Genomic DNA, 14,384 nt, shown 5'->3' with positions numbered 1-14,384 from the left:
ACCGTATGTTGATACACTAGGGCTGGGCGATAAAATGATAATTATCGTTATTGCGATATTACTTTTTTTCGATAGTGAAATGAGTTTATTGTGATAAACTTTTGTTTTAAATAGGGAGACACCCCCGGAAGAGCCGCGCTTCTTCTTCTTCTTACGGAGCGGCTGATTCTAGGAGCCCAGACTGAGAAGGGGGGCACAGAGGCCCCGAATGATGACAAAAGGACACAACAGAAAACATTATTTCAGTAAACCAATAACCAATATATAATCGCAAATACTTTTATTTTTAATGTCAATGTAACGATGTTTATATATTTTGTTTTGGAAACGTCGTCACCGGACCCCCCTCCTCTACACTGAAAATGGTTCGGTCCGACTGGTTTATTCTTCAGCTGTTTGTTACCGACAGATCCACAGAGTGTGAGGGAGAGAAGACACGCTTTAAAATCAGGAGTTTAAACACCTGATTTAGAGGAGAACCTCCATGAAAAAAGAAAAAAGGAGACAGTCTGTCTATTGCCGCGCGTCACGTGTCACGCGGGGCTGAAAGAGGAGAGAAGGAGAGACTGCGCGTGCTCGTAACAGCCGCGCGCAGGGGGGCGTGGACTCGATTGTGGCTGCGGAGTTTAGAGTTTGAGGGTTTTGTTAAAATATTAACCAAAAGCTTTTGTATAGAGCTTCAAATTAGAATAATTTGTTGTTTTATTGTGTATCAATAATGAATTTGTTAGTTACATTTGTGCCGTTTATGCTCATTTCTTAATGAGGTGATCTAATAATAGTAAAATAAACTTGTTTTTAACGACTCCTGACATGACACTAAATTAAGAGATCTTATGTGTTTGATCAATCCTCCAACATGTACACATGTCAGATGACTGAGTGAAATGATGATTAAATCTATTATCAGAACTGTTTATTTTAAGTTTACATTTTATTATCTTCTGCTGCACAGCAGTACCTATAGTTTATGTTCAGAAGAAATTAGAAAACAATATAAAAATTACTGCAATATATTTGCTGCTTTAGAACAATGTTTTTAAGACTTCATTTTAATTTGAAAGGAACTTCTATGTGCTGCAGTCAGATTAAAATAAATCAGAAACGCTGTACAGCCTATTGAAAACATACCACCGTTATGGTTTAACTGTTGTGTACATTATGTATATGTACAAGATTTATTAGAAATATTTAAATGTTCCTCACAGTTAGTTTCAATACTGCAGTTAATACAAAAAATAATGAAAGTTTAATTTGAACTAACTAAGATTTAATGGGGGGTGGGGGGAGGGGGCAAAGTTAAGGTGTAAAAATCTGAAGTCCTAAAGCTCTTTGCAATAAAGATTATTTTGATTATTTGATTTATATCGTTTTTAATATCGTTATCGCACAAAATGAAAAAAACGATATCGCAATATGAAAATTCCCATATCGCCCAGCCCTATGATACAAAATAAAACAACTAATTATTCTAGTTTGAAGCTCCATACAAAAGCCTCAGGCAAATGTTCTAACAAAACCCTCAAATTCATCACTTCAACTCCACAACTAACTGGATGCCCCCCCACCCCCGCCCCTCTGTCGGTTTACGAGCACTCTCTCCTTTCCTCTTTCAGCCCCCCTCCGCGCGGAAATAGACAGACTGTCTCCTTTTTTCATGGAGGTTCTCCTCTAAATCGGGTGTTTAAACTCCTGATTTTAAAGCGTATCTTCTCTCCCTCAAACTCTGTGGGTCTGTCGGTCACAAATAGCCAGCTGCGGAAGAATAATCCAGTCGGACCGAACCATTTTCAATTTAGAGGAAGGGGGTCCACAGACGATGTTTCCAAAACAAAATATTTAAGTATTGTTACCTTGACATTAAAATCTAAATATTTGCGAATATATATTGGTTATTGGTTTACTGAAATAATTGTTTCTGTTGTATCATTTTGTCATCATTCGGGTCTCCGTGGACTCTCTCTCAGTCTGGGCTCCTAGAATCAGCCACATCCCCCCTTTTCCAGGAGCTGGTGGCGGCCGACACCAAATTCTCTATGCAGGAAAAACGCTGAAAGCTCCGCCCACACGCAGCGGGAGATTCAGGAACAGACTTTAAGATAGCCGTGAAGCTGTTACTTCAGCGCTGGTCAAAACAAAGAGGATTTACAGGAATTTGACAGAATTCCATTAGATGTGAACGGACAATTACCGGTAATTAAAGTTATGAGAGCCCGAGGTGTGTGCGCTCGCTGGGGATGGGGGTCGGAGTGGTCCGCGGTACACACGTGTCTGAACCGTGTCCCGAACCGTGGCTTCTGATCCGTACGGACCACGGATCATCCGTGGTCCGTTACACCCCTAATACATATCTACAAAAATGTGAAAGTATGTTTTTGAGAGTGAAACTATAGACTGTTTAAAGCACATGTGTCACAGTCAAGGCCCGGGGGCCGGATCCGGCCCTCCAGATCATTTTATTTTATTGTTATTAATGACCCGATGTTATCTTGCAGTTATTTCTAACTTGTATAATTTTGACAAAATATATTTTTATGGAGAGTAAAATATTGAAAAGTTTTTAAGGTTTAAGTTGATTTATTCTGGAATAATATTCCCGCCTTTTTATTATTCATAATTATTTTGAAAAGTAACTTTAAAGTTTTAAAAATTGACACTCTGCAAGCTTTTTGGACTATTTTGGACTATTTTTTTAGGCTATTTTGGATTTTAGCTAATATTTCAGCTACATGCTAGCTGTTTTGGCTAATTTAGGCTTTTTATAGGCTGTTTTGAAGTTAAGCTAATATTTTCTTCTACATACTTAACCAAGACCCAGACTCGACAGTCTGTCTGCGTTTCGCTCATAAATGTGGGGACCCACTCATTTTCTAGGGTTCTGAGGGCTGGTGCTCAGAAAGCAGGGTTTTGGAGAATGTGTGAATGGATATTTCATCTTGTAACCAAAGATAACTTAAAAAGAAACCCATATCCAAAAGAAAGTTTTCAGGAAAGTGACGTTTTCAGGCTGAGCTTTGACCTCTGACATTGGGGTAAATGACAGACATCATTTCTTTATGTGTTATAACCTCTGAGTCATAACTACATTACAGTAATTAATGGTATGTTCTTTGTGGTATCAAATTGGTGTCTTATTTTATAATTAAATGTGTTGCAAAAATGTTAAGACTTGAATACATTATTGATGAGCCATACACCGACTACAACACGGTAAATAGTTGAACATCTTATAATTTTTTTAATCGATGACTCACAGAGTCATCATCCTCTTCCATGTCCTCTTCCCGACTGTTGTCGCTCTTCATATCAATCTCCACTTGGTCCATGTCGTCGTCCTCCTCATCCTCCTCACATCCAACCACAAACCGAGGAATGTCCTTGTGTCTCCCCTCCTGTTTGTCCTCTGGTCCTGGTCCGTTGCTGGACCCTGACATCACAAACCCTGGTGTGTCATGGCAGCTTCCAGAGGGCCCTCACAGCAAGAGGTCAAGGTAGCAGTTATAAGAGCTAAAGAGGCAAAAAAAAAAAACATGTTAACAAGGCTTCCACAATAAATCAAAAATGTATCAACACCACAATATCAATTTCCGCCTCCAACGTTTGACTGACAGATTCCTCCGAGGCGCTTTCAGTGGGAGGGGTGTGGACTTTGAACAAGCCGGAACAAGCTTACTCGTGATTGGTTGACAGTAGTTCCTCTAAAAATGTGACTACGACCGACTCGGACTAAGGGGGCGGCAGTCAATTGCAATATGGCGTTAGACGTATCAGGAAGTGACGGCGAAGGCTCTGCCCTAAAGGTAATGCATTTCCTATGGGGGACTTCAATACTTGCTATGTCCAGTAAAGAATATATACTGGCTATGATTCTTACCCTTCTCCTATTGAGATAACTTACAGCATAATTTTTGTTGACTTTTATTTTAATAAAAAAGATTCAGTGAAATGGAAGAGATATATTAGTTGTTTTTTGTTTTGCCATTTGTCATGTATTGCTAGTCAAATATTGTCGTGATCAATAATATCACACATCACAAGTTTTCCTCATTTTGTGCAGCTCTGATGTCAACTCTGGTAGTGTCTGAAATCCTAACCCCTACTACAAAAAACTACATAGCGCCCTGGATTTTAAAGGCAATTTGCTCACGCTCACTACTTTTCTCTCGCCCTACCACTGCACCACGGGCGGCCGTGGTGCAGTGGTAGGACGGTCGACTCCTGATTGGAAGCGTCAATGAGTCGAAGTCTCCTTGGGCAAGACACTAAACCCCGAATTGCCTCTGGTGGAAGGTTGGCGCCAGTGTGCGGCAGCAGAGCCACCACCAGTGTATGAATGTGTGTGTGAATGGGTGAATGGGTGAATGGGTCTGTGACTGTGAAGCACTTTGGGCCCTCGAAGGAGGGTAGAAAGCGCTATACAAATATACGCCACTTACCATTTACCACCACCCAGCACCGCCGAACATCCCCCCGCCCCACCCCATGTGCGAGCCAGGGCCCCCCCAAGAGAGACCCACCCCCAGGCTCCAGACAAACGCCCGCCCCAGCTGCGGGAGGTTCAGGTGGGAGCAAGGCAATGGCCGCTCACCCTCGCTGAGGAGAGGGGCACCCAAGAGAAACGGAGGCCCCGGAGGAGTGATGTAACCAAGGTCCGACCAGGCACACCCACTGATGGAGTTTTGGAGAAGACTAGTTCTCGAGAGCAAGGACCGGAAGTCGCACCACCGAGACCTGGACACCCCCCCAGCACTTTATATTTTTTTAGTAGTTAGGGATTAGAGGGGAAACTTGGAAACAACCCTGGTGAGCATCGATGCACGCTAGTTTTTCGCAAAGACTTCTGGGAAATTTCTAGTGCACATGATTTTGGAATTAGTAGATTCAAACAGCACTAGAAAATGACGAAGGCACTATATAGTGAGTGGGGGGGGGGGGAGGATTTGGACATATTTTCTGTTTACATAAGGCTGAGACCAAGAGATCCGTGAAGTGGTCTTTACCCGGCTAAAGACTGCTTCCACACTGCGTGGTTAAAGAAACAGAATTGCGAGAAAGAAAATACTAAATCCAGACCATGCAGAATCCAAATTCTGAAAGTATTCATGCTAACATAAACAGAGCGCTGGTGGACATACCAACATGTGTATCTGGACAAATAAAGCCCCACAATTGTGCTCCTGAGTTTGAAGTCAACCCAGAATTATACAATGCTAGTTCCATAAATTATCACTATAAGCTGGCTTCAAAAATGTAATGAAAGTATATGTTTTCATGTTTATGAGAGAACTCAACAAAGCTCAATTAAATTTAATTTCCCATTTTGTACTGATAGAGATAATAGGGAAAACTACAGTCAATATGGTCGCACCACTGTAGACTTCCGTCTTAGCCTTCAGAACCTATTTGAAATCAGAGATCGTCTCGCTGTGTTACGTATATGATGCACATATGAGCACATAGATGACTGCTCTTGTACTCCGGACTTCAAGCACCACTAAAACTCCTGCTCTAACCTCCAAGCAGAATGCCAAATGGAGAACAGCAACCACACTATACTCAGAAAAAATAATCTATCAGGAGAAACCCTGTGATAGTGGGATAAGGCCATTACCTGGAAGAGCTTGTTACAGACCACAGGAGATCTGTCAATGCAATTTGTTTTTGCTAAACTGAGATGCAGTAAAAAATGAACAAAAGGAACACCACATAATATCACTTCCTTCTAGGGCTACCACGATCAGTCGACTAATCGACCATTAAAGTAGGCGAGGACTAATTTAATAATCGATTAGTTGTTACTTTACATTGTATGGAGTCAGACTGTAGTAAAGTTAAATGTCAAAATGGCTTGTGCTAGCTTTTTGGACTATTTTTTCATTTATCAAGGTTTTTTAGGCTATTCTGGAGTTTAGCTAATATTTCAGATACATGCTAGCTATTTTGGCTAATGTAGGATTTTTTTTTTGTCTTTTAGGCTAATTTAGAGTTTAGCTAATATTTCAGCAACATGCTAGAAATTTTGGCTAATTTAGGATTTTTCATTTTTTTAGGCCATATAGTTTTTAGTTAATATTTTGGCTACTTGCAGGCAATTTTGGCTAATTTAGGCTTTTTTTTCTCTTTTTTTGGCTAATTTGGGGTTTTAGCTAATGTTGTAGCTACATGCTAGCTATTTTGGCTTATTTAGGATCTTTTTTCAGTTTTTTTGACTAATTTGGAGTTTAGCTAATATTTCAGCTGCATGCTAGCTTTTTTGGCCAATTTACGTTTTTTTTTTTGTTTGTTTTTTAGGCTATTTTGGAGTTCAGGTAATATTTTAACTGTATGCTAGCTGTTTTGGCTAAGTTAGGCTTTTTCAGTTGTTTGGACTAAGTTAGCATTTGACTAATATTTTAGCTGGTTATCAGCTTCAGTGTTTTCAGCTATTAGCTTTCGTTAATTCAGCTATTAACTTCAGCGTTTTTAGCAATCAATTTCAACATCTTCAGCTATCAGCACTAGCATATTCAACGACCAAATTCAGCTTACAGCATTCACTAGCATTATCACAGGTAATGCTATGTGCTATGTATCTAGTTTTTAGTTAGTTTAAAGCTAATGATGGTTAAGACGTGTGCTTTACATCCAGTCTGCGCATAACCGATTAGTCAACTAATCAGGAAAAATGGTCTTATTAGTTAATAAAATATTCGTTTGTGGCAGCACTACTTCCTTCACAGGTCAGAATAGGTAATTGCATGCGAGTATACCCCAGACATATTTATCTCTTAAAGATCAGGCAGTTTTCTGTTGACACCGCGTTGGCAGACTCCCAGATGTCACCTAAGTCTTTGTTTGTGTGCATTGAGGGCCATAATTACAGTTTTCAGTCAGTTTTTTAGAATAACTCATTAAGCAGAAGTGATGGATGTAGTTAATGACACGTTTCTTTCACTTCAGCTTTGTCTTAATGTCATGTTTGTGCTACTCCTTAAAACAGTCTGCATGACTTGTGCAGATGTCAGACCTGAGCCATTAATCCACTTTCTCACAATAAATGCTGCTGGATTGAGGCTCTTAGTGCAATAAATCACATAAATGATCCTCAGTCTGCTCTACAACTAATCAATTCAATTGTTTCAGAACTTTACAGAAAGTTTCAACACTGAAGAATTTCAAAAAATAAAAAAATCCAAAGCTAAAGACCATGGATCATATTTTATAAAGTACGAGTTGCTTTTTTTATCGTTTTGTTTTTTGCATAGTTTGGCAAAAAAAAGCCTTTTATGTGATTTGTTTATAAAATAAATAGGCTCATATGTTCATTACTTTCCCACTAACAACAGTTAGGAGGCACTGTGGTGTGTAGGGCTGGGAATCACTGGGTACTTCACCATACGATGATATCACGATACTGCGATGAATCGTCTCTAATAACTCACAATATATGGAAGAACAAATTTTTTAGGAATATATATCCCCCATAATGTTTTTTAGCTTGAACACAATGATAATAAAGAACTTGTGTCTACTTCTGTGCAAAAAATTATAGACACTTTTGTGCAAATCAGTAATACTGTGTCTTTGACAAGCATTGGCATCAATTGAATTGGAATTATTAGTAAAGTTCAGTCACCAAAGGATGATGAATATAACATTGTAGATCCTCTTCAAATGAAAATAAAACATCAATACTTGGTGAGAACCCTTTGTGTATCAGACGACTTAATATTGTAAATCTTGATATTTTGGCACACCCCTAGTGGTGTGTATCAGTATGTAGAAATAACATCCTCCTCTTATGTTTCATAAAAGTTATGGTGGTGGAGCATGCATAAATTGTTGTTCTGTTACTCCTTTGAAATGATTTGCTTTTCAAAATGAAATGTCCATTTTTGTTCCCATATGTTGTTGCGTAAAGTTCTCCCAGAACTGCAACTTATGCTCCAGTACAACTCACATGGGATTTTTTCTTCTGCATTACTCTTTTTTTGCGTCGATGACTTATACACCGGAGCGACTTATAGAGTTGTCTTCCAACTACTATTCTGGAGCAGAAGCTTTGTGTTAACGTTTTTCTTTATTTGTTTCAATAGAGTTTGTTCCAAATTCCTAGTAACATAATTGAACTGTGACCAGCAGTCAGCAGGAGGGAAATATTTATAAGCTAAAATAGAAACACGTGGTCACCTGTTATATAATCTAACTCACACAAAGAAACAGGAGTGGTGGATCATGTCTTTGTAACCAAAACAAATCCAAGCAAATGGAAGAAGCACAGTACATGCAACCAGATATGTGCAAACACAACACAGTCAAGTTCAGCTTGTGTGTCTTTCATCAGTGCAAGACCATCCAACTACACAGAACAGCTGATTTGAAAGGAAAAAAATAATCAATCGAACAGGAAAAAGAAGAGTTAGAAGCCTCTTCCACTCACAACTAGCACTCTGATCCGGTTTCATAAACCATCCTGGCAGCTGAAGCTCAGACACGGGCTCTCTACATTCTGTACTCTCTGACAGAACATACCTCATCCCAGTCTCACATGCCACCCGGCCCAGCTTCAACTCTGTACCCAGAAATAATCATCAGCTCCTGCGACACGAGAGCTGAGTGGTGGATAAGAGTCCGGGTTGTTGGGTGCCAACTACACGACCCAAAGATAACTCATCACTATGAACCTGTGCGGTGATGACAGCTTGCACTAAACCGCGGGGGGGGCCTTTCCTTCTGGACTAGGGTCGAAGAACACTGACGAAGATAAACTCATAAAGTCTGATAACTGATGTGTTTGCTGAGCAGGACACAAACGTTTACCTGATACCAGCAGATCCAGGTACCGCTCCACTTCATCCTATGCAAAAATGAATCAATAAACAAACACCCCAAAACCTCTCCTAATGAAACTACCAGCACCGATGATGTGCTACTGTTACAATCGTTAAAATCACATGCAATTACATCACTGAATACAACACAAGACCACATTCAACATTATGAAAATCAATCAGGCTGTTGCAAAAATGAAATGTTTCATCACCTTCTTTCTGATTAGACAACTAGAATATGTACATTTTGTCAGAACTGACTTTTAATAGCAATAAAGACGTTCCCTGCAAACTGTAAGCTTCCTTTATTTTTCTTAAATTAAAAATGTACAAGAAAATAAAACTTGGTGAGAACTCCTCGAGAATCAATCGCAAGACTACATATCGCGACATATCGCAATATCAATATTTTGGCACACCCCTACACCACACCTTTGATTGAAATAAATCGTTCTGACATGTGCAGAACTGTCTAAAATACCTGAAATGGTTGTAGAAGAAAAAACAGCAAGTTCCTGTGTAAACAAAGATGCAGCATAGAGTGAGATGATCCTCAGAGTGTGCTTTCATTATTATTAATATTTTTAAGCTCACAATTTTCTAAATCAGTGCAGTAAGTGCTTTATTATTGGCCACACGGACCCGGAGGAAGGGTTAGAGTGAGACATTTAGCCTTGGATGTAGTGCTGCCTCAAACGATTATTTTATTTAATCGATTAATCACCGATTAATTTTTCCAACTAGTCGACTAATCGTGTCATGCGCAAATTGGATGTAAAGCACACTTCTTAACCATCATTAGCTTTAAACTAACTAAAAATTAGATATATAGCATTACCTGTGATAATGCTAGTGTGAATGCTGTAAACTGAATTTGGCTGCTGAAGATGCTGAAATTGATAGCTGAAAATGCTGAAGCTGATAGCCAGCTAAAATATTAGTTAAATGCGAAATTAAACTAAAAAACCTGTTAGCCAAAACAGCTAGCATGATGCTGAAATATTAGCTAAATAGCCTAAAAAATGGAAAAAGCCTAGATTAGCTAAAATAGCTAGCGTACACCTGAAATATTTGCTAAACTCCAAATTAGCCTAAAAATGCGGAAAAAGTCTTAAATTACCCAAAACAGCTAGCATGGTGTTGAAATATTAGCTAAACTCCAAAATAGCCTAAGAAAAAACCTAATAACTGCCAAAATAGTCTAAAAAGTTAGCAGAATGCCATTATGACTTTCAACTATACTACACTCTGACTCCATATAATATAAAGTAACGACAAATCAACTATTAAATTAGTCGTTGACTATTTGAATAGTCGATTAGTCGTCGATTAGTCAATTAATTGTGGCAGCCCTACTTGGAAGCTCTTAAAATATGTGCAGAAATGTGCATCTTGGTTACTCGTAAATATGTGAGAATAACAACCTTTATTTTGTCTCGCAGAGTAGCTGATCGGTTCTGTTCGCACTCCAAAGACTCATACCCTCTCTATGCATGACGTAAAATCCAGCGCAGTAATGAAACACGATCAGAATGAATCGTCTACATGCACCGTGATTGGATCAACAATCGGTATAACCCACCGATCTCGATCAGAAGGAAATAGGAAATTTGGATCCAAAGAGTCTGACTGGTTAACAGTGTTCCGAATGTCGTGTTTACATGATGCATTTTTATTCTGATCAGGTGTTTATTCTGATTATTTGTGTCCATGTAAACACAGCTAGTGTCAAGTGCGCCGTATCAGATGTATTTGTAATTATCTAAAATTAGGTTTTCTCAGGTTCAACTGTCTTTTACAACCCATTACATTTCTGAGAGACTCATTTCTACAGTGTAGAGTGGATATTAGAGGTGCACCAATTCACTTTCTGCACGTTTTGGGTAAAATCTCAATTTTTAGGTCTATTCTTTCAGTTTGATAAATTATTGGTGTATTACAAAACAACAACAAAATTCAGAAAAATCAGTTTTTACTAATAAGTGAATAATAATGACGAAAAAGCTTTTTAGTTGGCTTACACTAGTCCTGGTATTATGTAATAAAACTATAAATACTAAATCCCTCTTAAATTTAGAATCGTTGTTTGACATTCTCAATGTAAACATAATGATTTGCAGTAGGTATGCTACTATTCACGGTTCAGTTTTCAGTCATGAATCCCAGCATTCCTAGTTGATATGCAATCAAGTGATAAAAGTACACAGATACAAAATCATACTAAAAGGTGAAAAAGCTGAGATGCCCTAAATGAGCAGTAGTTTAAGCAGCAGTCGCAGTAGCGGTCCACAACTTTGCAGCAATAAAATCAAATCTTATAAAAGATTTATGAGTTCCTGTCTGCATTTATCCCACATAAAATAGCAATCAATGAGAGAGATGTTTACATTCCTCAAACAACAATTAGCTTTGTATTTCCTGTACATGTAATGGAAAATAAATATTTTGAGGGTCTGTTATGGAAAGAAAAAGAATTTTCTTGTCCCTACTAGCTACCGTGAGCCAAGTTGAAGGTTGATACAAATCTTAGATCAGAAAGCTGAACTTTAGCACACAACAGCTGAGCAACTCTTTAGCTGAAATCAAAGGGAAAACACTCCAGGCTAACTCAGAAGTGGCTCCTGAATGTATGCCCTACTTGAAAACTAAAACCCTGCTTTATTTACAACCATATAAATTAGGAAGCAGATTAACAACATACCTAACTGTCACCTCGCCAAATGAGGACTTAGCTGTCTTAAAGCTAAACAGCTACAACAAAAGGCTTTTAATACTTCAGACTATCAGCTGAAGACTGACTGCAGGGAGGAGCTGCTCATTACAGCCTCTAATCACTCGTCATCCATGATAAGGTATCAAGCTAATATAGTAACACACCGTGCAGCACTCTGCTGTCTGTCAAGGATGATATGAACTTGTAAATGAAGAAATACATGCTAACGACAGGTCTCTTCTGTAACATAAGATGGCTTCAGTACAATTTTACTTTCACTGTAAGAAAATGAGAGACTAAAATATAAACAAACATCAATATTTATATGTAGTTCTGCATGAAGTGATAACTGTTCTTCAAAACGTATCTATAAGGAAGCCGATAACGTGCCTGCTATCGTGAGAGCTTTCATTACGGAGAGCAGAAACCGGTAAAACAGCTGCTGGTGCCACTGCTAAGGAGGCCTGCCTGTCTCACTCATTAACTTTCTCTCTATAAATTCATTTACGGCACATGCAATGATCCTGGACAGCTTTATTTTTTTATATATAGACTTCATAGGTTGCTTATCAGGTTAAAACCAAATTTAATTTTATAAAAACACCAGGAGGATTAGAGCATGAAAGGCAGCAACACAATACCAGACAGGATTTACTTGCACTGCCAAAACTCTCTAAACTGATTCAATTTAATTCAGTGCTTAAAGGGTAACCAAACCAGGAAGTTGGAGCCTGACTCCACCCACAGGCGAAATTTTAAAATCCAGTCAGAGGGGTGGGGCTGGGGGGCAGGACTGTTATCATTACTGGAGCTGCTGTCATGCATAAAGTGGATGTAAAGCATCATCTTAGCCATCATTAGCTTTAAACCAACTAAAAATAAAGACAATTAAGATGATAGTTTATTCATTTTTGAATTGAGCAGCCTCTGTCCTTCATTAGTATCTGGGATTAAAACAAGATTAAACTAGTAGAGTTGCATTACCTGTGATAATGCTAGTGTGAATAGTTTTTGCTGAAAGTAGTCGCTGAAGATGCTGAAGCTTTTAGATGAAAATGGCAATGCAATTGACAAATTGCTGCAGGGATTTACTGAAAATGCAAAAACTATTTGTAAAATTTTAAATTTGCTAAAAGACTGGAAAATTTGTTAATGAACTATGAAAGAGCACTGAAGTCTACCTAAATTTCTGAGTTTCTGAAATAAATTGTAGTGAAATTGCTTAAAAAACAAAAAAACATGATGTCAAATTAGCTAAACTCAACAATAGCCTAAAATTTCTCAGCAAACTAAATTATTCAAACACTTTAGCATGTTGCTAAAATAGAAGCTAAACTCTAAATTAGCCTTAAAACCCCAGCAGATAACAAATTAGCCAACAACATTAGCATGTTGCTAAAATATTAGCTAAACTTCTTTTTTTTCACAATTGCTATAAAATATGAAATCATAGCCCAAGAAAATATATTAAAAGGCTTGTTGCCAATGTACTTAAATTTTCTTCATTACACTTTTAGAAATCGGAGGTCCCCCAAACAGAATCTTGCCTGGGGCCCCAACAAAGCTAAACACGGCAGTGGTTGTTAGGGTCAGTTGCCATAGCAACACAGTACATCCTTGACATGTGTTTAGTATATTCAGACAATCAGGGCTGAGTGAAGCCTCACGACGTTCTCAGATTACAGTTCCATTGAGCTGCTGGGATCAACCTTAGCTGTATATGCGTCATATAACTAAAGTCAGTTTGTTATATATGGATAGATTTATGAACAAAGTTCATAAAAGTCACTAAAAACATGATCCATGTATATTGAGTGGTCACAAGTTCATGTACAGAACAACCCCTCATTGTTGTGCTCTAGTGTCTCTACCGTCAGTAGGGGGTCGTTTACATGTCCGAATACAAGTCCATATCATGAGAAGAAAATGTGTTGGTCCAGACATTTTATGTTTTTAACGTCATAAAAACGTACTTGCCAGAGTTTACCGACATTTTAAGTATTAAATAAGGAGCAGTACTGCGTGTTTTCTGTCAAATTGAAGGTGCTCGCCACCCTAACAAATAGGTTCATCGGTGTTTTAGCCTCCAGTACACGAACAAAGCCTCACAACGACCGTTCACGTCAGAGAAAAGAGCAGAAACACAATCACGGTGACGCAGACCCGCGTGAGGCGATTGTTTCCCGGCGTTGCAGGTGTCCAGCGGCGGGTTTGAAACTCCGTCCAAACACGCTCAGCTCGGTCCTCCTGACGGCGTTACCTGTAGGCGGTTCTGCGTTACGTTAGGAAAGTTTACGCGGAGCTCCCGTTGTGTCCACATTGAACTTCACCGAAGCGAAACCATGTAGAACCGCTTCAGACTGCAACACTTACCGGCATGAACTAACGGGAAGTCACTTTGTGGCTCACTTCCTAGTTTCTAAGTGGCCAAACAAAAGGAGACCGGCTGTTCCCGTCCTTTCTGTTCAGAAAACTCGTGGTAAAATGGGCTGCAGGTTGGAACTCATGACCGTCATTGCTCATGTGTTCCCTCCGTTTGTTGCCGCCGCTTCCCCTTCCTTCTTCTTTCTTTTATTTCCTCCACCGCCATCCCAAAATAAAGTTTTTGCTTTGAATGCACACACGTTGCTGCCATCTAGTGGCCAGATAGGTGCATTACAACGACACACATCACGAGACCCACCCCAGTGAAAATTGTGTTTGTAGTGTTTTTAACAGGATCGTATGCAAAAAAAATTACGTTTATAAAAAATGCTTTTCAGAGTATTTTTTAAATTAGTGCATCATGAGCAGGCAAGAAATCTGTTTGAAAAACCTTAGTTCTTACATTTTGTTTTTTTTAATAATCTTTATTTACATTT

General features: G+C 38.8%; 1 protein-coding gene across 12 annotated transcripts in view; it reads right to left on the bottom strand.

Moving 5' to 3' along the window:
* The window catches only part of ppip5k1b (diphosphoinositol pentakisphosphate kinase 1b), a 66,428-nt gene extending 52,283 nt beyond the window's left edge, over positions 1–14,145 (bottom strand). For 3 of the 12 annotated variants that reach the window (XR_004947991.1, XM_024281073.2, XM_036212187.1), the window contains exons 1-2: positions 13,897–14,145; positions 3,255–3,507 (exon numbers count right to left, since the gene is read on the bottom strand). Coding sequence is in view for 11 of the 12 variants with exons in the window: in XM_024281073.2 (XP_024136841.1) it covers positions 3,255–3,434 (180 nt within the window). In the remaining variant the exon portion in view is untranslated. Of the gene's footprint in view, positions 1–3,254; positions 3,508–13,686 lie in introns of all 12 variants that reach the window. The other 9 variants (XM_024281078.2, XM_024281075.2, XM_036212190.1 and 6 more) reach the window with 6 other exon arrangements.
* Between the last annotated feature and the right edge of the window lie 239 nt (positions 14,146–14,384).

The sequence above is a fragment of the Oryzias melastigma genome, linkage group LG6 (assembly GCF_002922805.2).
Source record: "Oryzias melastigma strain HK-1 linkage group LG6, ASM292280v2, whole genome shotgun sequence".
Taxonomy (NCBI): domain Eukaryota; kingdom Metazoa; phylum Chordata; class Actinopteri; order Beloniformes; family Adrianichthyidae; genus Oryzias; species Oryzias melastigma.
This window is presented reverse-complemented; position numbering and strand designations above follow the sequence as displayed.